The sequence below is a fragment of the Gouania willdenowi genome, chromosome 10 (assembly GCF_900634775.1).
Source record: "Gouania willdenowi chromosome 10, fGouWil2.1, whole genome shotgun sequence".
In the NCBI taxonomy this organism is placed as follows: Eukaryota; Metazoa; Chordata; class Actinopteri; order Blenniiformes; family Gobiesocidae; genus Gouania; species Gouania willdenowi.
Genome location: NC_041053.1, coordinates 34,098,946 through 34,124,442, shown reverse-complemented (window position 1 = coordinate 34,124,442; position 25,497 = coordinate 34,098,946). Strand labels below are relative to the sequence as shown.

Here is a 25,497-nt window from a genome sequence, read left to right as displayed (position 1 = left end):
TTTAGGAAGTGTGTGAATTTTCATTCACACACTTCCTATAAGAATTTGCGTAGCCCTGTTCAAAGATCTACACACCTTTGGGATACTGATTGGCGTCCGTGGACGAGTTCTGTCGGTGTTGATGAGGTGGCGCTGATCAGCCGGTAGAAGGTGATACTTCATTGCTTCGATAAGAAAGTCTTTGCATGTGTTGTTGTTTTTTATCAGAGCTTCTTCCTCCACAATCTGAGGTAGAAATGTTTATATTTCATCAAATCACATCAACAGTATGTCATTCTATCACCAAAAAAACCTTTAAATATAATTTATCATAAACAAACTTATTTTGCCATATTGCTAAATAAGAGGTTCAGAAAACATGTCCTGTTTACATTTTCAAATATATTGTTAACGTGATTCACAGAGTTATTTCGGTTATTTATAAAGCATTGAAAGGAGAGAAAATGACAGTATTTGCAACAATACACAGCAACTGTTTACATTGTTCAACCAATCAAGTCATCAGCTGCCATTACCAGAAATAACAGGTACATTATTAAAGATTTAGTTAATTTGAAATAAGAATAATTGATTTCATCGTTTTAAACACCAACTATAATTTACATTAATTTTTTTTCTATATTCACTCAATAATCTTAATATAGCATTTGTCCATTTTCCCGACCCGCTTGCTCCTTTTCAGGGTAACGGCGGTATCAACAATAAACATCAAGATTAACGCAATATATATATATATAACATGATTATACCACAATAAATCAACACAAAAATCTACTTAATTTGATATTGTTTCACTTTAAACCAATTTAATTTATATTAATTTATAACATACATTTTGCACTGATTTGTCCAATTAATTCAAAACATTTAACTTAAATTATATAAAATGTGAATAAGTCATTTTGGTGAAAAAAACATATGTTTTGATTAGGAGTTACTAAATGCAGCATATTGTAAATGTGTATTGCTTAAGTTGTATGCTTAAAGTGTAGTTTTGGGGACGCAGCGGGGATGCAGGTTTTTTTTTTTTTTTAAATGTAAAAAATAAATAAATTACATTATACTTACAGTTTAACTAAATAATAAAGTTCACTTGTAGTCGATGCAATAAAGATTTCTACAGCGCTGTTTAAACTTGTTGATCTACATCTAGTGATTTGTAGAATTGACCCAGCAGCGATTATTAAACATCATCTTTTATTCGTGTCACTTTTTCTTTAATATTTTTTCCTTTCTATTACCTGTACCAGGTAGTCTCTGGACAGCAGTGGCAATCTGACGTGCTCCATTAGTTTGGGCATGTGCTCCAGACGAGTCGGTTTATCGTGTTTGATCCAAGATATCATCGCCTCAAAAACCTTTAAACAGAAAAGTATGCCAATTTCCTTACAAAAATACAAAAGAAAACTGAAAACAAAGGCTTTAAAAAGCATTTTAATGGAAAAACTCAGTTTAAAAACCAGAATCAAATGAGTTGAAACTTAAAAAGTAAAAAGTTGTGTAGCGTTTCTCAGTAAAATCAATGATGAGATGTCTTTAATTAACTTTAAAAGTCGAATGCAATAAGCTTCAGGTAGCTTAGAAACTGTAATTTCTTTGTGAAACATCATTCCTCTCTCCTCACTGTAACCACGACAATAGGAAGTGAAAAACCTTTGTTATACATCACAACAAGGCGCTAACCTACTCTACCAAAACTCTTTGATTTACATTTGTTCACACATCTGGGTCTAAAGTCTCTGGACGACCCATTTTTGCAGCTCCTTTATAAGAAACACTAAATTGATCACCCCTGATAAACATATCAACACATATTTAAATCAAAAGGTTTGAGCTTTGATTTGTTCTGGCTGAGGACTCACATTGACAACAGTTAACCACAAACGCCCCCTGTGGTTTGCTTTCCTATGTTTGCTGTGTTTAGTTTCAGCGTGGATACATTTTACATGAGTTTTAGCACCATGTCCTCCTTAGGAACCAGACTATTCATTAGTTATTGGCCTATAGATTAGGCCTCCATAGAGCAACAAAATCAAGAAAAAAGAAGCAGAAAATTCAAAGTTAAGTTAATAGTGTTTCTAAATCATTGAGATGACTTTGTTGTAATTTGCGCTATACAAATAAAGTTGATCTGAAATCTAATCATGGATTTTCTAACTATTGTAAATATCTATAAATAAGGTTAAGATTGGAATTTGGAATACTTAAAACCTCTTTATTATCGTCAATTGTCATGTTTTCATTTATTTTGTCATTTATTGAAGCGTTGCTGATATTTAATTCCAGCAAATTCATTTTGTCTTCTTTTCTGAAATATTAATGTTATGGTTATATTCATTCAGACAAACTATTCCCAGGAAATTTACTTTGAAATCATGAAAGAAATCAAAAGATCAAAGTAAATTTCCTGAAAAAATGAAACCATAACATAATTTTGCTGATATTTCTTTTTCAGTAAAACTGTTCAATTGTCTATAACAGAATTTAGAATAAAGATATTCTATTCAAATCCAAGTTCTGAATTATCATTTTTAGAGCGGGCAGAAAGACACAAGAAAGCTAAATTAAAAGAATCGTGTTTTTCCTTTAGTTCCAGCAGGATATGAATAAAATGTCTGTAATACAGAGGCATCACAAAAATAATTTAAAGTGTTGATAACAAATCTTATACAGTATGTATGTGTATTACAGTGGTCTATCAAAGCATGGTAAAAAAAAAAAAGAAAAAAATGTTTAATATCACCTGGATTAGAAACCTGCTTTAGGTTTTGACGTAAAGGAGATGATTCAGGAACAAATAGGAGATGTTTTAAAGGTTGCACACGCTGCTCAAAGTTCCCTGAAAATTCACTAATTACATATATATGTTAGGCCTGGGCGATATATATAGGCTATTTTTTAATTAATTTGAGTTTTTTGTTGCGGACAATTTAAAAAAATTTAAAAAAAAGACTCAAATTTTTTCTTCAAATGGTGCAGCTATTAATGTGAACGTTGTTGGAATGGATTATAATTCATGGTTTCTTTTTGTGTGTAAAACTACAATTATATGTCTTTACAGTCAATAATCCTGTTATCAAAATACAATCATAGTCAGGCCAACTTTTTTCAAAGCCCCACAGGACAAGGACAAAGTTTTAGAACATCTAATTTCCACTAGATCTAAATCTAAAAAACATAACCATGTAAGTAAGCGATGATACAAATCAGATATAAATAACTAGGACACTCAGATTAACACTAAAATGCAAAATCATTAACCAATAACAATATTTATATTTTAAAAATTAAACATGAACTCATGTTCATATACCTAAATAAATCAAATAAACAGAAACCATCGACTCCTAAATGATAGATAATAATAAGAAATAAATCATTAACCTTGTACATAAATTGTATTGCTTTAAATCAACAGTAAAATGTCATTTTCAAATAACTGATAGTTTGATTTCTAAATATAAAACATCTTCTAATTAAAAGAATCTCTGTAAGATTTAAACTTCTGAAAACTGTGCTTAGATTTATAAATTTTACACTTCTTTTACACCTGCTCATCCTGATCAGGGTCACAGGACAACTAGTGCAGCTTACTCAGGGTGTACCAGGCACATTCCCCACAAGACTGGTTCCCAGTGCATCGTTATACACAGAGCTCTTATGTTAAGAATTAAATCAGTGTTATTAGAAGGAACTAAAATATTCAGAATCCCATTGGATGGAACAGCTGACCTTTTCTTCGGTGGAGACGGTGAGTTTGTCACTTGAGATCAGACTGCAGACCTGCTGCAGAGAAAGGCTCAGAAACTCCTCACACTGCACCACGTCAGCAAAGTGCTGCTCTAAGAGACACAAAGAGCAAGAATTACAACAAGATACACAACGTGAATAAATATCTCACCTCCCAGACAAAAAATGCATCAACTTTTTTTTTTCCCAACTGCGACCTACAAACACCTTACCAGCGTAGGCGTGTGCCCGGTCGAGAAGCTGCGTGCACGTATGCAGGTCAGCGAATGCTGTGATACCCAGACAGTTAGAGGGATGAAGCTGTGACTGCAGGAAATCACAACAGACCTGACGGACGTCCATCAGCTGGAGCAGACTGGCTGCTGGAAGCAACACCTGGAACAAGAAAAAAGAGCAGAGATAGGTTGTTTTTTTTGTGTGGGATTGTAAGAGCGATCCACGCAGAAGAGCTTCACAGACTCAAATGAGCTGAAAGCGTTTTGGAAAATAATACGGAGGAGTAGTACCCAGGTACACAAGGAGAGCACACCAAAAAAAAAGAATAATATTTTTTTTATTATTATTATTAATCTTTTTTTTTTAAAAAAAAAAAAAAAAAAAAAAAGCTTAAATAAAATAAATTTTTTAAATTTTTTTTTTTTAAGAAAAAAATCCAAATTGATTGAAAACTTTCAAAAAGAAAGAGTGACATGAATATCCATGAATTTATTATCTTATGATACATTTTTGAGAGCAGAAACGGTAGCTTAAAGGTAAACAATATTGTTTATCGTTTTTCAAGTTACAACAACAGATATACAGTATGTGGTGAATATACAGTATAAGATATGATATACAGCAGTGTTTCTCAAATGGGGGTACATGTACCCCAAGGGCAGGGATGGGCAACTCTATCACAGTGGTGTGATTGTATCTAATCCGAGGGCTACATGATCAATATTCATGTCAGAATAAATTAGAATAATTAACAATCATAGTCTTTGTCTGTGGTTTTGATGTTTTGTCTGTTCTTATTCATTTTGTGCGTTTTTGTGTTCTTGTTGTAACTTTGTGTATTCTTCTGGCATTTTCTGCATTTTTGCTGTTGTTTTCTGTCATTTTGTGTAATTCTGTTCACAGTTTGTATGTCCTTCGAGTGTTCTGTGATGTGTTCTGGTTTTGGGTATTCTTGTGTCTGTCTTTGATGTCATTTGATGTTTTATGAGTCATTTTGTGTGTTTTTGTGTACTTTGTGCATTTGTCTATCATGTTGGGATAAGGGTTATGGCTACCTACCCTAGGGGTACGCGGTGGTACTACAGGGGGTACTTGAGAGGGGAAAAAGTGGATAATAAACAAACGAAAACATAAAAAATGTGGTGTGTTATAATGTTGTGTTTTTTTTTTTTTTGTTAAAAATGATAATGATTTTGAAAATGACCATCATTTCAACATACTGAAAATATGATAGGAAATGGTAAAAATTATAGAAATAAATCAATTCAAGAGGCACTAAATATTGTCTCATTCCACTTATTGACAAAATAGGATTTTTTTAAATGTGTTATCACTCATTCATTCCATTATTATGCTCTATACTTGGTTTTTCATAGTATTCTGGCCAAAAAAGTTTTAGATCCACTGATATACAGGATATATGGTGCAGTTCTACAGCCACTTACAGTTGTGTTTAGATCCAATAAGAGTTTAGTGAATTGTTTGGTTGGAGACACAAAAAGAAAACTGCACATAGGTCACAACGACAAAGCTATAGTTCAATGTTTAAAAAATTGAATGGTAGTAAAAAACCTGCAGGGATGTTGTTGCATTAATTCAGGTGAAACTGTGTGCTTATGGTAGTTCCAGGTCAGGTTTTTTCAAGTACAAATGGATGCATTTTTATTCTAATGATGCTGAATGCTTCAAAAACCCTCAACATTCATCCACTCAGTGCTTTTAGGGCACGATTTGAAGGGATAAAGCATCCCTTTGAAATACCAAATCACTTTTTCCTTAACTAGGTCAATGAAACCATCTCCACACCTCCCTGCACACTCGCTGATCCTCAGGGACTATTATTGTCCCTCCACTTTCCTCTGCAGTGATGCCCTGAAGCCTCAGACCTGCTGACTATCAGCTGTGTCACTAATGTGCCGCCACATGATGGCACAAAGGACAGTAACAGTATGCAGGAATTACAAAGAGAACGAGCTCCATGCGGAGTAAAACAAGTAAAAGTGTATATTAGGAGTTGATAGGAAAGCCAATCAGGGAGGTGCGCTGTGAACAGTGAGAGGATTTCCTGCCTCGCTCCAGGCGCGTTTCCGGCACTAATAATCAGAGGAAGCGTTAGCTGTGCTGCGACAGCCAACAGTAGAGCTGAGAATACAACAACAAGTGAAGAGTCAACTATGAACCACAGATCCTAACCTTTACCAGCCCCTTATCTGCTATTACACGTCAGCTACACGGACATGTTTGATCTGCAGCAAAGCACCAAAATATATAACAAACTCTCCTTAAATACGTAGTCCATCACTTACTGCAACAGATTTTGTCTTCACAATTACAATCTAGCCTTGTTAGAGCCAGATATGTAAAAACGACCTGAAAAAAAATGCTTTTCAATATAACCAGAAATGTAATAACTGGTCAATAATGTAACAAGATGCTGAGCCCAAAACGCAAATACATTTTGCCCACATTGTAACAACTTGTTACATTTTGAAAAGCATTTTTTTTTTTTAACAATTCGGTTACATTTCAGGTCGTTTTATATATCTGGCTCTAACAAGGCTAGTTTGTAATTGTGAAGACAAAATCTGTTGCAGTAAGTGATGGACTACGTATTTAAGGAGAGTTTGTCATATATTTTGTTAAGTGTTACATTTTGGTTTTTATTGAATATTTTTTCTTTTTTTAAATAACAATTTGGGTCGTTGTTACATATCAGACTCTACTAACGAGCCTGCATAGTCCTATGAGAAAAACATGTACAAACAAATATAAATAGCTTTTGGTAGACATTAAACTTCATTTATTCCTTTAATTCTTGCTATTTCTTTATCTGGGCAAGGCAGCAGACAAGCTGTACCTTGAAAAAATAACAAAGCAATGTTAATTGCTAAAACGTTTATAAAAAATAAATAAAAAAGTTGTAAAATACAAGAACCCAGCTACACTGTATGAGTGCTTAAAATGGTCAATATGATGCAGTTACTTTCTCTTAGGAAGTTAACCCCAAATATTGATAAATGAGGGAGACGTAATGAGTAGGAGACTAAATTTCAATCAGTAGCTGATCATTGATTATTAGTCATATTGTCAGACAGAGTAAAAGACAGGTGGAAAGCGAGTGATTATACATTTTTGCTGAAAATTAAATCTGTTCTTTTTTGAGTGACAATATTTGATAATGTGTTGAGATTGCGCCACGAACACGACCTTCACACTGCAGGTCTTAATGCACAACTACATATTAAATGAGACTTCAATCAGTTTGCAGTATGAACGGAATGCGACCCTATAGTGATCCGCATGCGTAGAAGAGGTCCTAAGGTGACACATGACCCTGCAAGCACGTACGGTGTTTACAGAAGTAAATATTGAGGCGTCCAGTGTAGGACTGTGTGTCGTGTGAGAAATTTTCTTTCCAACGGACGTCAGCACTTCATAACTTTAACTTTTATGGCTGTTGTTTTTCCACACGGCTTCTATTTGGACTCAGAATTATGACGTTTTTGCATGGTGATGATGTAGGAGTCGGATAGAAAGCGTCCAGACGGCAATCGCGTTGCAAAAAATTGGATACGTATCAGATTTAGGGTGATCGTGGCTCAGTTGTAGAGTGGGTCGTCCAATAACCAAAGGGTTGGGGGTTCGAATTCTGCTCTATCCAAGTCATTGTCGTTGTGTCCTTGGGTAAGGCACTTTACCCACATTGCCTCATATGAATGTGTATGAATTGTTCATGAATGTTAGTGGTGGTCGCAGGGGCCGTAGGGGTGAAATGTATCACCACTGGTATGACTGATGTGACTAGTTTGAATGAATAAAGGTTTCTGTAACTTCATTAATACGCTTTGACTCTCCTTGAAAAAAGCATTATTATTATTATTATTTGGTAAGATTTATTTGACATTCTTAAGCAAAATGTCAACTCCAAACAAACAATAACTGTTGAACCCACCTGAACGTTGTCTTCTGTAACTTCGATCTCAGCGGTGTAAATGTAGTCGACCAGTTTTCTCAGCGTCTGACCGTCCACCTCTCTGATCTCAACCTGATCAGCTTTGCTCTCACTCATGTCACCTGGAAACAAATAAACTGATACAGATACAGCCGCACTGTGTGCATGTGTGTGTGTGTGTACCTGTAAACATGGCACAGAAGTAAGGGCTACAGGAGGCCAGGACCACCCTGTGAGCTGGCACTTCAACACTTCCCGCGACCAGCTGTATGTCACACAGCAGCTTTTTACTGCAGAAAAAACAAGACATCACACGTCTAAAACAGCCATCATTGTGATCTCAAATATACTGTATGTCAGTGACATGCAGTCAGGGTAGGCAAGGTAGGCAGTGCCTACCCAAGGGTGAGTTGATATTTTGATTATTTGTTTTAATTATAATATAATTATAAATTATCTATTTTTCAATTTCTGATAGCCTACAGTACCTTTAAGTTTGTAAGTGTTAGCATTTTGTGCTTTTCATAGCCCAAATCACTAAACATCGCTATTTCCTTACAGCTGTAAGGCAGGAGGAGGCCACACCCCTTTCCAAAGGCACATTGCTGCTCTGCCTCTGTTCCCATAGCGTGTTTTTATGTGTTTGCGCATGCGCAGTCAGTTCCCCAAGATGAAAACCATTTACTATATCACATGACCGCTGCTGCTACCTTCTCTAGCTAGTGGGCGGGATAACACTACAGTCAGGATGACAGCGCTAGAGACGACAGAGAAACTTTTTTTCGAGGAAAAACGACAGCTTTTAAACGATGGCAGACCAACACCTGAGCTACCAGACCTTCAGCAAAGGAAAGGTCAGAAAATTGTTCATATTTTCTTCAGTGAATGGTACAAAAGAAAGGATTGGCTTTGTGGATGCTCCTCACTGAGGCTGATATGAGTTGTTGTTGTTGTTATTTTCTCTGTGTTTCTGTGTTTCCAACACAAACAATGGATGCACTGCCGTGTCATGAGATATATCTTGTATGGAGAGTATGGAGGATACATTAAATAATTGTTTATGTTTCTTTAATGGTGTTTTACGATGTTGATTTTGTTAGATGGCTAAATGCTTGTTCATGTGGATCTTGTTGGATTTTTTCCTTTATTATGAATTTTATATTTTGATAAGCGCATTGAGATGACTTTGTTGTAAATTGTGCTATACAAATAAAGTTGAATTGAATTGAATTGAATTGAATAAACACTTGCCAGCAGAAACATATGAAATTGTCATTGGTGTTGACATTGGTGGTCTTGATTCGGAACGCCCTGACTACCCCACCCTATAGTGATCACGGCACGTCAGTGCTGTATGTAATACATAACCTCTAAATATTGCAAAAATATATTAGAATCAAACACATTAAGTATGTCTGGAAAACATATCTTCTACCCACGTTAACAGCATAATTGGTCCAATTGATGCTTTTATTTTTCCAGGAATTTTTTTTTTTTTTTTATCATCTTTCTTAGGAGTGTTACATAGTCTACATAGATGTATCAATTTGGGGAAAAAAGTTTGTAAAGTATTTACTAAATTGAGCTAATGACAGAAGAAATCCACACCAACATACCATGCAAATAATTATATAAAAGCAGTGTTGTTTTCTCCTACAGCGTTATTATTATTAGGTGGTGTGGGCACTTTTAAAATGTCCTGATTAATATTTATTTTTGATTTTCTAATATTAAAAATACTAAAATAACTTACCAGGTGTTGTTATGTTATTGATATTTGATTGACCATCGAACAGTTGCCTTATTGATTTAACGATGGAGTTCTTTAACAATGTACAGTATCTTACACATGTGGGCAAACATGATGGGAAATTTATTTTGAAAATACACAAAAGCCCAAACAGGTATGTGATTGTAATTATGCACTGTTGAACTGTTTTTTTTTTTTGTTGAAATACCACATACAATATCAAATTTTTTTTAGATTATCAGAAATAAAGCAGTTCTGCACAAATTTCTAAAGAAAAGTTTAAGACTGAAATATTTTTTTTCAGTTTTTAGTTCATAGATTTACGTCAGCAGACATTACCGCACCTCCTCAGGTCATTCATCAGCTGGAAGGCTCTCCTGGTGTGTGTCCGGCTGCATGTGTACATCCCCTCGTTCACCATGTCCTCCTCTGAGTCTGGATTACAGGTCGGCTGTGGCGAGGCCGGTCTGGCCTCTAAACTAATAAAACATCAGTCACCACAAAGAAAACATTGCTTAATCTTAGGCCATACTTGTTTAAGTTGCTAGAAAGATAAAGATGACATCAACTTAATAACACTTTGTTAAAACCAGAATACCATTGTGAAGTGTAAAACACGTAGAACTTAAAACAAATCTGACATCAGGGGTCTCATTTTATGGCAAATTTCAGCATCGATCATCGATTATCGATATGCTCGCACTCAGTATTGATATAAAAAATTATATATATATTTTATATATTATTTCTGACCAATATATTGATAATCGCAGTATTGTCATATCGTAAGATAATCGTTATCGTGAGCTTCGTATTGCGTATCGTGAGGTACCCAGAGGTTCCCACCGCTAAAACCTCAGATATAAGCACTTTTTATTGATTTTTTTCAGGTTATTCTTATTTATCAGCTATTTACTTTATTTAGTTGTAGAATAATCATACGTTTAAGGTTAAATTGCAAGTAACCCAGAGATCTAACCATCAATCATAATCATAAATGGCTCAGTTTTTTCCTTATACCTACTGTTGCTGACTATTGTTCTCTGTTTGAGTAATATCAGTAAATCAAGTATTTCCCAACATTCCACTCTACAAAATAAGTAATAAAAGTACGTATGAAATGTGCTGATATGTGATGAGATCAATATCGGTATCTGCCATTAATACCCAAGGCTGCAATATTGTATAGTATTGGATCATGGATAAGATGCACTTGAATGATGTTGTCAATAAGATAAAATAAAATAAGATGCAGCATTAAACCTGACATGAGGAAGGAATACGGGGAGAAAATCTGAAGGAATTCAGCAGGTTTTTAAACCATTATTCGAGGTCAGAACACAGTGTGTGTCCTTAGCAGCACTTTAACAGTGCACATAATCAAAGTAGCCAGTGTGTTCATATGTTTATATTAGTAATGGGACTTTAATGCATTAATTGTGATTGATTAATTAATTACAGAAAAAAAAAGCAGTTCATCACTTTTTTTTTTTTTTGCACTCAAAACCACCTCATTGCTAAACATGTAGCAGCAAGCACGGACAATGGCCACAGATATTCTAACTGTTTTGCACTTTTCAGTTTACACTTCTCCGGAATGTTCTGTACTTAGTGCTGTTTTTTTTTTTTTTTTTTTTTAAATACACAAAAACCCATTTGTTTTAAAAAGTTTACAAAAAAATCTGGAAAACCATGCACACAGCTCGCTTAAATTTAAAGTTGTGCTTTGTGAACAAAATGTGCAATTATAATATGATTTATTCATATTGCACATTATGTTAGCACTCAGTGATGAAAATAATAAACGCAATTTATGGTAGTTGTTTAAGCTCATTTATTGTTTTGATTGATTCAGTCAATAAAAACAATAAGATGTGAAAGAAAAAATCGATTCGGCTATATATCGCGATTTTTCACTGTCCGATTATTGTATCAATTAAAAAAATGTCGAAATCAATTTTTTCAATCAAGTTTTTTAACAAAAGTAACATTTAATTGCGCTAACACATACATTTTCACATGGAAACTGATTGCACTTTATTTTCATAAAGCATAATGGACAGTTTTATAGACGTATGCGGTTACTTTTTTTTTTTTAAAGAATTTAACAACTTAACAGAATCAGAATCTGTTGTAGAAGCAAAAGTTGAACTTTTTTGAAAAATGCAATTTGACAGTTTGATAAACATACTACTTGTTTTTGATATTGGTCCTTGAATTACTGTTAGTTACCATTTACTTGTACCTCGCAAGTTTAACAAAACTGAAATAAATTGTATTTCATACTATTATATACTTGAAAAATGTGAAATTTGTAATTATTGACATTGTGATATACAGCGATGTTTATCGTATGGTTTAGTATCGAGATATTTCATATTGTGACATACAAATTGTGAATCGTATCGTCCGATTTATGGCAAGTCATATATCAAAATCCATTTAATTTACAAAAACCTTGCTTCTGGTGTCAAATTGTTAGGAAATTAATTTAGATTAATTTATCACTTTTATTTATTTTTATTTTTTTTATCGAGTCCCACCTCTAGTTTATATATGTAGAATCTTAGTTTCCACTGTGTTGGCTTTATTACATCTTGAATGGGTGATAATGTAGCATTTAATGTCCTGATGAGGGAATAAACCATTTGACATAAATTAATTATTGTTTGATTGATATTTATTTGTGTTTTACTATTTTCCTTAAAACCCGTAAGATGAAGGGGACCGCGTTAGTTTTGGTTTGTTGTTAGCATTCAGGCTAGCTCTTAGCACTCCCTGCTCATCATTCAAACTCCCTGCTGTCACAAACAGAGCTCACAGATATTGTTTACTCATTGTTGGGACGTGTATTATTAATATGACGCTCCAAAATTGAAAATCATATCGATGCTAATGTATGCTAACAGCTGAGCTCATCCAGCTGGGATAGTTATTAGTTAGTTAGCCTGGAATGAGCTAACCTGTCAACGCGACTGACTGAGGAAAAAGTAACACAGACCTCCTTCTGTCCGTGTCAGCTTTACAGACAACCGTGAGACAAGACACTTTAGGAAATATATGATTACAGCTTGGTAAAATGGTCCTGAAAGTGACTCACCACAAAGACACACCGTCCATCCTCACCCGGAGTCAGACACGACACAGCAGCAGCAGACCCGGGGACAGCCGCTTAGATCGTCTATCAGCGAAGATCGACCACTCTGTTGGAAACACTGATATTACTTTCAATCAAAAAGTGTCATACAAATATAAGTAATTCACAGCATAAAAAAACAAACAAAACAATGTGTTTTCAATGTCATAAAGCGCGTGTTAAACTAAAGGCTCGGGGGCCCAATGTGGCCCTTTAGAGCAGGGGTTCTTAAACTGGGGTCCTCAGGCTGTAACTTTAGAATCCGTGAAGAAGAAGGGAAAAAAAACCGTTATTCATGTGATATAAAAATGTATAACTAAATATAGGAATCAAATAGGGCTGGACGATATGGACCAAAACTCATATCTTGATATATTTTTTTTTTTTCTCAAAATGGCGATATATTACGGAGTCCCGAAAGGGACACAGGTAATTTTTTTATTTTTTCATTGCGTGCTCATGTAAAGGTTTCACAAGAGCACATGATACTAATACGTGTTCGCGTAAGAGGCAAGGATGTTTTTAATTTATTTTTTTTTAATTGCGTGCTCATGTAACATTTACACACAATACTAGAATTGCATAAGCAAGCATGTTAAGGTAATTGTTAATCCTAACCCTAAGGCTGAAATTATGCTTTACGATTTTACCTGCACGCTTAAAACTATTACGTGTTCCCTTAGAACTACTTTTATGCGATCACGTATTAGTTTCACACGCTCGCGTAGAACCTTTACGTGAGCACACAATAATAATAAAAAAAATATCCGTGTGACTTTAGGGGCTCAGTAATATATGATATCAATTCCAATATTTTTAACTCAACACAGTCTGACCAGAAAAACATTTCTGGGTTAAATTTGCTGATGAAAATGCTACTTTAACAAAAAGCTGCACAACATGTGCCACTTTTGGCGTTTTTCTCCTATAAGGGACAGCACGTGTGAGTGAGTTCTGTAGTGTGGCTTGTTTAGGGGAAGGTCTGGGTTAGGACGCACTCAACAATCCATCTAACTGCTTTTAATGCTGTTCTGGGAAGTAACAAAAGTAGCGACTCTTAAAACACATTTTAATACAAAATGAGTTATAAAATATTTATCTCAAAAATATGAAAAAATTGTAATGGACACTGTTTGACTGTACTCTATAAATAATATGAAATACTAGTATGATGTGATTTGTACTGTTTGTATAAATCAAAACAAGTCAAAATAAAGAAAAGATATAGGCCTATCTTGATATTGGCGATATTGTCATTTTCTATGATGCCAAAATAGAAAAGTAGATTTATTGCCCAGCCCTAGGATCAATGTACCAATAAAACAGACTTTACATGTACAGTATTGGAATACCGAATATGACACACACAGCTGTATCATGTATGAAGTCTTTCTCAATGGCTATAAAATTGTGCGAACATGTACTTTATTATTTTGTAAATAAATGTGCACATATTTGGTTTATTGGTTTTACACTGAACACATTTTTATGTATACAAGACTAGTACAGTCTATTTAATTTCTACTACAAATATAATAAATATTTAAGTTGAAACATTTAATAGTGCATATAGGAGTAAAAATGGTAGTGAACTGTGTTTGACTCAGTGATCTTATTGCTTAGATATTGTCAGTCTTAAAAACTTAACATACTATTTATACATAGAAGAGCAAAATATGACTTAAGTAAATTTTAAAAAACAAATGTCACCAATATTGAGTCAGATCTCATTCTCTTGCCCCAAAAGCAAAAGACATTCACTTGAAAATGATTAACTATATAACTCAGTGCATGTAAATTTTAGATAAACTTTAATATAACCAGAAATAATTGTTTTTCTGCAGGGTTTTTGTAATTATTTAGACATTACATTGGGAGAGGTAACAAACGGTGTGGTATTATGGCCATGCATTTTATACACAGCTTGTTGAAAACTAAACCATGTTCACCCATAGTGAAACATTAAAATCTATAAAAACTGAGATCAACTCAACCTTAAATTATTAAAAATTACTTTTGTCCATTTTGTTGCTTGACATTGATAGTTATGGTATTAAAGTGTGTAGTGTAGTTTTATAGATGCATTGTACATTGACAAAAACTAGTAAAGAGTAAGTAAAACTTTTGACAATAGTTAAATACCTTAAATTATTTCATACAGACTAATTAAATCTATTTATCTCGTCTAACATTAAATTTTGCAGGGCTTTAGTTTGAATAGTTTTATATTTATGGTGTTTATGCCTAATAACTATATATTTTTTTAAATATATCACTAATGGAAAAGGGTGGATGTTTTGGATCAGAAAGCTTTTGTGCGTGCTGGTGGTAGAAGTGTTTAAATTTAATTTAAGTGTGACAGTGCATACCTACTACCAAAGAACAGCTGGAAAAATGGCGGCAACTAGGAATGAAACACGTGCTAACAGCGACTCCTGTTGGATAACAAATACTCACTCTTTGTTAAATCAAGACCCCAAAATGAGAATTTCAAAACATTTAAAAACTTTAATAAAAGCAGAAAACACATGAGTGAACTGAAGACATGAACTTCGACCAATTTTAATCTAAGAAAACTTGAATGGGACGGGAAGGCGGACAGTTAATTCATGAAAAATTTCCGTGACATTTGTGCAGCAATCTTTGCCACAAAAAAGTAAAAAAAAGAAAAAAGAAGCTGAAACCCAAGCAATTTAACCCCGTGCTGAGGGCAACTCGACTTAAACCCCTGAGTTCATGAAGCATGAAAACAAAAAAAGAGACGTGACTGGTTTCAATAGACTGACATCAATACAAATGGTTCAAAAAACAATACTTTCCCAAATAAAGAAATGCAGTTTCAATCAATTCACAATTTTAAGTAGTAGCATCCATTAAGGAATAGAGGGACAGATGGGATCCAAGTGGAGGGCAGGTGGGATCCATGGGACTAATTCATTCACTCGGATTGGGCTCTTCTGAAAGACCCTTCCCCCATACACCCATACCCCCCACCCGGGCGTGTGTTACATGTGAAAAATTCAAGTTCGTTTCATTCAGAAATTAACCTTTAATACGACACATTTTTGGAAGGGGTGCTAATACCCACCTCCGTACCCCCCACCCCGGCCGTAGCCTCCACCGCCGCCTCCCCTGTTGTAAGGCGCCCCGCTTCTGAAGGAATAAGTCCCTCCCTTCATCGCTCCGTAGCTGGAGGGCTGCTGTCCATATCCGTCTCCGAAGTCCCCTCCATTGCTGTACCCACCCCCCATCTGGCTGTCGTATTCTTCGTAGCCACCACCGTAGCTTCCTCCGTAGCCACCTCCTCCGCCGCCGCCGTTGTAGCCTCCTCCGTAGCCACCACCGTAACCGCTGCCGTAGCCACCTCCGTAACCACCGCCTCTGCCGCCGCCAAAGCTGGGTGCTCCCCTGCCTCGACCTCTGCCGCCTCGGGGGCCTCCACCGGTGGACATCTCCTGCTTGGTCAGAGCCTTCTTTACCTCCACTTTGTTCCCTTCGATGGTGTGGTATTTGGTTAGCACCGCTTTGGTGGCGGAGTCAGTGTCCTCGAAGAAGACAAAGCCGAAGCCTCGCTTCCTCCCGGTCTGCTTGTCGGAGATGATCTCGGCCTTCTCCACCAAGCCGAACTGCGAAAAGTAATCGGTCAGGTGCTCGGCCTCGATGTGATCTTTAACACCACCCACAAAGATTTTCTTCACGTTAGCGAGGATATCGGGGTTGTTGGCATCCTCCCGCGCGATGGCTCTTTTCAGCTCCACGTTGTTGCCTTCGACGACATGTGGTTTGGCCGCCATTGCTGCGTCGGCCTCCTCTGGCGTCGAGTAGGTGATGAAGCCGAAGCAGCGGGACCGGCCGAGTTGCTGGTTCATGACCACCACACAGTCGGTGAGGGCCCCGAACTGCTCGAAGTACGCCCGCAGGCCATCGTCCGTGGTCTCCACATTGAGCCCGCCAACAAAAAGCTTACACAGCTTATTCGTCATGATTGAGTCTGATGAACGGAGCGGTCACCGGCCCTGCTTCTCCTTCTTCAATGAACGACGTCGGGGCGGGTCACTCGCTTTCGTAAGACGTCGAGCTCGCTGATTGGTCCAATCGAACCAAAAGCACCGCCCACACTGCGTCAAAGAGCTAATCAGTGGGCCTGCCTCTGTTGTCACGTCGTAAAATGCATACATTTATTATTCGTTTTCAAAAGCCGCTAATATTCCAACACCGAATCAACAGTACATTTTATTATTGTAAGCACTTTATTTAATTAAAAAATATGTATAATTTGACAATGATTTTCAATAACTTAGGTTAAAATTATTCTAATTATTACCTGCAGTACTTGTACTTGTATATATGTATATATCCATCCTTTATTATTTTTTTTATTTTTATTATTATAGTGTTTCTGTTTTTTTCGTTCTTCGCATCATCCACGAGTTAAATTCCTTGTTTTAAAACTGTTCTTGGTGAATAAACCTTTTCTGATTCCGATAAGAACATTATTAAATACACAATACACATACATTTGCAAATTAAAGCTGTTTATTAAAACCTCCCAAGTGTTTTAAAAGATTTCTGCAATGGTGTGAATCTTTTATTTGTAAACCTTAAACTGACCCAGAGATTTACTATTACTGAATTTTATTTTTTAAGTCGTTTTGAATAATAATGCCCCACATCCTGTCAGCTCTTTCAAAACAGACCTGAAATCTCATATTAATAATATATCTGGTTGCACTTTATAATTTGACAATGATTTTCAAATACTTAGGTTCAAGGAGTATTCAGTTATTCTGATTACCAAATTTTACCATTCATTTGACATTTTTAAGCAAAGTATTTTATTAATTGGTGGATGAACGTTGTTTATTAAAAACCCCTCGTGCTTTCAAAGATTTCTGCAATGGTGTGAATCTTTTATTCTGAAATCCCTCATATTGTAAACCTTAAACTGACCCAGAAATGTACAATTAGTTAATTTTAAGGTATTTTTTGAATTCCAATAATGCTCCACCACACTTTCTGCACACCCTGTCAGCTCTTTTAAATCTGATATTACTAATACTAATTCACCAATGCTGTTTAATCAACTTGCCCTGTGATGGACTGGCGCCCTGTGGGTGTACCCCTGCCCAATGTCACATGAGAGCCGGAGATTGGCACCGGCAGACCCCCGCGACCCTGTTAAACGGGAATAAGCAGGTATGAAGATGGATGTTTAATCAACTGTTTTGAAATGCTTGCTTATGATGCAGCTGGATTTACTGATCATCATTTACTAATCTTTATAATTGTTCAATTTTATAATGGCTGCCTAAAGGTTTCACCTTATTAAATACACAATGTATATACATTTTTATTTGCTTTAAACAAAGTACTTTAAGGGCACTTCAAATTTAACTAATACTATTATTTTGTCCAAGTTTATTTCATTTTTTGTGTTCGTATGATAGACTACAGCTTTCCAGTTCTGACTGTTGTCTGCTGTAAATAGCAATTTTTCAATATAAAAATGTGGGTTTTGAAATTAATTTTGTTAAGAACAAGAAGGAATATGATTAGATACATCATAGATGTGTCTATGTGCAAATGCATAATAAAACAAATAATTACACACATTGTAAATTGATTTAGTTGAAAGTAGTTATTTGAGCAAAGGATTTGTTTTTTTTAATCTGATTTAATGAGTTACACGAGTTTAACGTCATTTATCGTCAGGTGTTGAAGTGAAAAAAAAGTACATGTAATCCAAACATTTTTGTCTGGAAAAATGACTTATAGGTTAAACTGGAGGCAATTTAAGCTTTATTTTATCTTATTAACATTAAAGTATTAGTTGAATCACTCTGACAATCACAGTGTTTTAAAACCGAAGAAAAATGCTATTCTTAAAGACCATGTGCTGGTAAAGAAACAATCACAAATTCAAACATACCTCCTACCCCGGCCAAAATTTCACTTGGGAGATTGTAACTTTTGGATTCAATTCATACACAAGTTATAGCTCCCAATACTTCTATTTTTTCAATGTTAATTTTCCCAAGCGTTTCACAAACTTACTGAAAAAGAGCAACTGGATTCATAAAGGACATCAAACACCATGATTTTTTGGGGAACCGTAAGATTGTTACCAAAATACTTTTATTCACAAATAAAATAATTCCAAGGTAACCTTTACAAATGACAAATCCTTTTATATTTACTTCACATGGTCCATATAAACAAAAGCTTTTGCCTCCTTTGAGTATTCTTTTTTTTTTAATCTATCTTGGTTTCACTTACATTTTATTACTATGGCGATATGGACCAAAATTCATATTTTGATATTTTTTCTCACAATGGCAATAAACGATATAAATCTCTATTTTTTGTAACTCAATAAAGTCTTTCAAGAAAGACAACTCTGGGTTGAATAGGCTGATGAAAAATGTCACATTTATTAACAAAAAACAAAATGGGCCACTTTTGGCTTTTTCTATTCTAAGGGACAGCACGTGTGAGTGAGTTCTGTAGTGTGGCATGTTTAGGGGAAGGTCTAACTTTGGACGCACTCAGCAATCCATCTAAGTGAGCTTTTAATGCTGTTCTGAGAAGTAGAGAAAGCACCCATGAATTTTAATACAAAATAAGCTATAAAATATTTATCTCAGAAACATGGAAAAATTGTAAAGGACACCGTTTGACTGTATAATATTAAATACTTGTATAATGTTAGGATGCACTCCACAATCCATCCAAGTGAGCTATAACACTGTTCTTAAAAGTAACTCCTAAAAGAAGTATTTTAATACAAAATAAGCTGTAAAAAATATATATTGTTATAAATGATATTGTAAATTTATATATACAGCTGAAATAGAAAATGCGATATATCTTGAAACATTGTGCAGGACTATCTTTAATCTATATTTTGGGAGTCATTTTATGAAGTATTTTCCAAACACTATTGTTCTTTTATTGTTACAATAACTAAACATAATTAATTGCCTTACTCAAAGGTGTCTGGACTAGTGGAATTGACAAAATACATTAAAAAGCCTAAAAATAATTTCTATATTGTTCATTAATTTCATATTATCTTAAATCTCAGTTCTAAAAACATAAGCCCTTTAAAGAATGTCATTTCATTCCATTATTGTACTTTAGTTTCACCTTAATCATTGAAAGACTGAAAACAAAATAAATCATTTAACTGGAAAAACTGCTTCAATAAAACCAATCTTTGAAATTAAATTGAAACCTTAAATATAAAGAACTGAACACTAATTTAGAATGTATTTGTTTAGTGTATGTCCTACACAAGAAAACTGCATTTGGAAAAAAAATAGATTAAATGAGAAGGCCTGGGCAATATATCAAGATTCAAGATAAAGCAAGATTAGTATTTTGTTAATATAGAAAGTTAGAATATCACCTATGATGTATTTTTATAACTTATTTTGTATCAACATACTTGTTTTAGGAGTTCTTGCTTTCCTTTCTTCTCAGGACAGCTGTCTAAATGCATCCTAACCCAGAACTCACATGCTGTCCTTTATTGGATAAAAGGCCAAAAGTGGCACATATTGTGCAGCCATTTGCCTTGCGTTAAGTATTTTAAGGGCATTGTTTAGTGTTTGTGATGCTACTATTTCATACTAAATAGGTTCATTTCATTTGATGTATTTGTTATATGGATTGTTATTTAATAAAGATGCCTGTGTGGTATTTTTGCATTAACAAATTTAAGTTAATTTGTCTTTCCAGTAAGAGAGCCCAGAAAAAAAGAGATTATAGAGGAAAAAATATCAATATATGAATTTTGGTCCATATCACCCAGCCCTAGTATGTTCTTACAGCTTGTTCTAGTGCTATGGCTGGCTTTTTTTTTTTTAAATCACAAAAAATAATCCTGAATTGTAATTTAATTTTACATTTATTAACAGTGATCAGGAAAGCACAATTTTCAACTTTTGATTAAATCAACAATTTAAAAAAAAAAGTTTTTTTTTTTTTACAAATGTTTCAAAATAATTTATTTCATGTTAATTGTCTAAGTTGTGTGAAAGTATTGTTTTGTGTCGTTTCCATGTCATAAATATGCTTGTATAAAAAAAAAAAAAAAAAAAAAAAAAGGTTAGTGCACTGAAAAATTTTGTCCCAAAAAAATTAGTTTTGTTTTTAAATTCAAACATTGAACATTTTAACTGTGCCATGCATTATTTTGTTTACCAACCCAAATACTTTTACCTGCAGACTGGAACCTTCAAATTGATCACAAGTCCATTAAGACTTTAATTAGATTTGCACATTCCATTACTAATGGCAACTGAGAATGTTAGCTGGCAAAGCAGATTTTTTTTCCTGCCCATTTAACGTAATACTTTGGACTGAAAACTTATGTTTCCGATATGGAAACATACCTAGACGTAGAAAAAGAAAACAAGGTCACAACCACTTCAGTATATAAAAATATAAATATTTATTGCAAGTAACGCATATCCTGTTGGTCCTTTTCTAGGGTGATGTAATCGCCAAGTATTCTCCTAAATGGGTCAGAACAAGGTGAACATAAATTAATCAACACTTCTAACAAAATAAAACTCTTCTAATGGAGTATTATGTTCATAGTTCTTCCAATGTTTACCAAAGCTTGGTCATACTTAATAAAAAAAGGCAAAAGGCCATTCTATTTACATTTCAAATGTGCAAGGGTCACAAATTTACCATTTTATCTTTAGCCAAAAACTTAAAGCTTATGGTTAACACAAAATAAACTGTACATTAATTATTTTCATGTGAAACGAGTCCCAATTTAAAAACATAAGACTTTGATGAAAATACAAGAACTTGACCACAATCCAGTTTGACAACTGACGTCACCTGAGTGGAAGAGGAACGACCACTCCAGTCACCCCCTGTCGGCAAGAGACACCCCGCCATTAGTGGGGTGATGTCCTCAGGTCCAGGTTACCATAGCAACCTGGAGAAGATGAAGAAAAACATAGTGAGAAAGGATAGGGTTTAAAGTTTTCCTTTGGAGGAGACGCCAATTTAAGTGTCCCGTTAGCGTAACATATAGTGGAACCTATGGGTCATCCTCCACCCACTTACAAAAGTTTGAAGGTGAGGTTAAAAAACATCCACCCGCCCCCTTTTGTTAAGTTTTAAAATTAGCTATGAACATAAATAGTTACCATATATTGTTGACCAACACAGAGTGAAGACAGGTTGATTTACATACCTAGTTGGCTGGAAGTGGATATCCTAAAGAGATATTTCAGACTCCTATCACAACCGACCCCAGGTTATCAACAGGGTCCTGATGTAGCCTACAAACAAACTGCTACGGCTATTTTGGCTGGAATAGCCTACTGGAATACATGTAAGAGAACACCTAAATGTAAGGAATAATCAAAGATAAACAACAGAGCCCTTATGTCCATGTACATATATTTTCCACATGTGTAGAATATACAAGTAAGAGAAAAGTCATTAGCAGTTAACTAGAAAATGAAAATTTGCAAAACAAGGTCACACCCTACAAAGCCTACATGCATTGGCTGTGGGTAGACTACATTGTGTAACCATTTCACCCACCTGAGAGTAAGGGTATAATCTTTGAGGCTGCTGCCATGTAACTAATGATGAAAGTCACTTATAAACCTGTGAATAAACTTGGAAGCCTGGTTAAATAAGTAAAATAACTAAGCTATGTGGTATAACGTTTTATTTAAAATGCACATACATAAGCATATCTTAACAGTAGGTTTTGTTCTCCAAACATTAAGGTATACAATATACATTGATATTGCTACAGAAAATGAGATGAACATATATAGACTGAAAACTACAACTAGGAGCAAGTTGGAACAGTAAAAGGAAACACTGCATCCTGCATCGTAAATTCTCCTGTCTGAAAGTCCAAAAAAAAAACGGTAGGGATACAAATGATTCTTCTATAACTATGAAAACCACAAAACATGCTGATTTTTAAACATTGAAAGTGTGCTCCTGAAAACAAAGGCTAATCGATTAAAATGGTCAATCCTGGATAAAATAAGCAGAACACAATCCCACATCAGAAGTCAAAACATTTTAAACGCAAATAAAAAAAATTATTCAACTACACGCAAAAGGGCGTGGGTAAATAATGAAGGGTTTCACTGTAAATAAGTTGCTTTATTGTGTCCTAGTTGAACGCCAGCAGTTGTGCGTTATATTCAGGTGTTCAGGGAAGTGACCTTCCTACCTGTTTGTTTTATGGAGGTCTTCGTTTTGTTTAGGGCCTGCCGTGGCAGACGCCATTCTACAGACTTTCAGTTTAGGGGTCCAAATCCTGGCTTGGTGGGTCCTGCGTGGCGGGGTTGGTGGTGGTGTAGCAGGATCTACCTCGTGACTGCTTTTAGTAGCCGCCTCCTCCGTACCCGCCTCTGGGGTATCCACCGCCGCCTCCTCCGCCTCTGGAGTAGGGCCCGGCGCTCCGCTGGCCTCCGAAAGGCCCGGACTTCATGGGGCCGTAGCTGGTGGAATGCTGCCCGTAGCCACCGCCGAAGTCGTTGTAGCCGTTTCCACCTCCGTAGCCGCTTCCTTGATCACTGTACCCGCCACCATATTGGCTGCCGCCGTACCCGCCTCCGTATCCGCCACCACCGTAGCCCCCGCCATTTCCGTAGTTGTAGCTTCCGCCGTAATCCCTGTTGCCGAAGCCATTTTGATTTCCTCTCATGCCTCTGCCTCGACCCCCTCTGGGAGCCATTGTGTTTCTGTTAGCAGCCTGCATCTCCTGCTTGGTCAGGGCTTTCTTCACCTCTACCTTGTGTCCGTTAACGGTGTGAAATTTCACCACCACTGCCTTGTCAGCGGCGTCGTGGTCGGTGAAGTAGACAAAGCCAAAGCCTCTCTTTTTGCCCGTCTCCTTCTCGGAGATCACTTCGGCCTTCTCGATCATGCCGTACTGACAAAAGTAGTCGGTGAGGTGTTCCTCCTCGATATCATCTTTCAAGCCACCAACGAAGATTTTCTTCACCTTGGCCAGGGCCTCGGGTTTGTTGGCGTCCTCTCTGGCCACGGCCCGCTTTACCTCGACGGAGTTGCCGTCGACGGTGTGAGGCCTGGCCGCCATTGCAGCGTCGGCCTCCTCTGGGGCGGAGTAGGTGACGAAACCGAAGCATCGGGACCGCTGCAGCTGCTTGTTCACGACCACCACGCAGTCGGTCAGTGAGCCAAACTGCTCGAAGTGCTTTCGCAGCCCATCGTCGTCAGTGTCCACGTTAAGGCCACCGACAAAAAGTTTGCAAAGCTGGTCGTTCATTGTTGAAAAAAAAGATGGCGCTGGTTGACTTTACCTTGACAAAGAGCTGGTCGCAAAATGGAGGATGGACGAAGGGCGCAGCAGAATTTATAGCCAAACCGCTGTGACGCAATATCCCCTGTCACTTCAAACCGAAATCATACTTGGGGACCCTTTGGCGCATGCGTGTAGACTTCGTCACTTCCCTCACCCGCAATCCCTATGACAGAGCTGTTGGGACGTGGTATTTGAATATAAATATGACTGTTTTGTGGTGTTTTTAATTGTTAATAAAAAAAATAAATAAAAAAACATAATACACAACATTGACAATCAAAAACCAAACCGCAAATAAAATGTAAAAAAACGAAATAAATCGGAATTCAACTCAAAATATGAGCAAATGCTGATTTTAAAATATCCAATTCAGGGATTCCCAAACAATGGGTCTTAGCCCAAAATATGTCTCAGAATTATTTACTTTAGAGATACATTTGTATTTAGTAAAAAAAAATAATAATAAAAAAAAAACATTTCCTGACTATAAAATTGTTAAAGGGTCAAACTCATCTAAATTTAGAGGCCACATAAAGCTTGATTTATTGTCAAATGTGTTTGATTAGAAACACTATATAAACAGTCATACCTGACCTATACAACCTTTGATTAAATTAACAGATTGAAATAGATAAAATAAAATTACAATGGCTTTCACAAAATAGTGCTTTTCATTTCCTAATAATCGGTTTCAAAATAAAGAATTATAATATGTGAATATTATCAATTGTTTAAGATGTGTGATGATGAATATGGAATTAGCCCTTATTTTTCTAGTTTCCATGTCATAAATATGCTGTTTATTGATTTGAAATATTTTAGTCCATTGGAGTTGGAAAAGTTTTTTTTTATTTGTATGGCAACTCCATCAAAAATCTAATCTTGTTTTTTTTTAATTCAATCAATTTCATACATTGATTTAATCTGATCAGGGCGATCTTGTCATGTGCGTAACAGCACTTAAAAGAAGTTAAAGACATCAAGCTTTGGTTTATATTTCACAGAGTACCTAAAATACACTTTGACCTTTACAGTAAAACTCATGCCACACATTTTAGACTCACATTTACCTTAACATTTTACATTCTTTAATGGTGTATTCTGGAGGCTTTTTATTAATATATATTTGTTAATGTTTTGTGTTTTCGTTAGTGGTTTGCAAACGTCTCATTTGTTTTTGTATTTTTTCTGTTCTTGTCATTTTGTGTACACATTTTTGTGTCTAATGTATTTTTCTGTAATTTAGTTTTATGTTTGTTTTGTGTTGTTAGAATCATTTTGTGTGTTTTTGTGTGTGAGTAATTTGGAAACATTTTGTCGTTTTGTATATTTTTCAGTCATTATTTTTGTGTATCTTTAGTCGTCTTGTG

The 25,497-nt window shown here is 35.6% G+C and overlaps 3 protein-coding genes across 3 annotated transcripts; all 3 read right to left on the bottom strand.

Moving 5' to 3' along the window:
* Positions 1-24: 24 nt before the first annotated feature.
* On the bottom strand, positions 25-14,716 carry LOC114470801 (kelch-like protein 3). Its single transcript, XM_028459131.1, is given in 10 exon segments — positions 25-225; positions 1,242-1,358; positions 3,733-3,842; positions 3,963-4,125; positions 7,919-8,040; positions 8,102-8,208; positions 10,013-10,147; positions 12,769-12,791; positions 12,794-12,871; positions 14,675-14,716. Coding segments are annotated over 10 exon segments (1,098 nt in total).
* A 576-nt stretch (positions 14,717-15,292) lies between these two features.
* Positions 15,293-16,856, bottom strand: LOC114470840 (heterogeneous nuclear ribonucleoprotein A0-like). The gene has a single exon (XM_028459173.1). It carries the CDS (start codon positions 16,785-16,787, stop codon positions 15,882-15,884), a length of 906 nt encoding a protein of 301 aa, XP_028314974.1. The 5' UTR covers positions 16,788-16,856; the 3' UTR covers positions 15,293-15,881.
* A 4,379-nt stretch (positions 16,857-21,235) lies between these two features.
* On the bottom strand, positions 21,236-24,175 carry LOC114470839 (heterogeneous nuclear ribonucleoprotein A0-like). The gene is made up of 3 exons (XM_028459172.1): positions 23,030-24,175; positions 21,661-21,760; positions 21,236-21,323 (listed from the first exon to the last, which is right to left on the bottom strand). The coding sequence occupies exon 1, from the start codon at positions 24,089-24,091 to the stop codon at positions 23,183-23,185; it is 909 nt and encodes a 302-aa protein (XP_028314973.1). The 5' UTR covers positions 24,092-24,175; the 3' UTR covers positions 21,236-21,323; positions 21,661-21,760; positions 23,030-23,182.
* Positions 24,176-25,497: the final 1,322 nt, after the last annotated feature.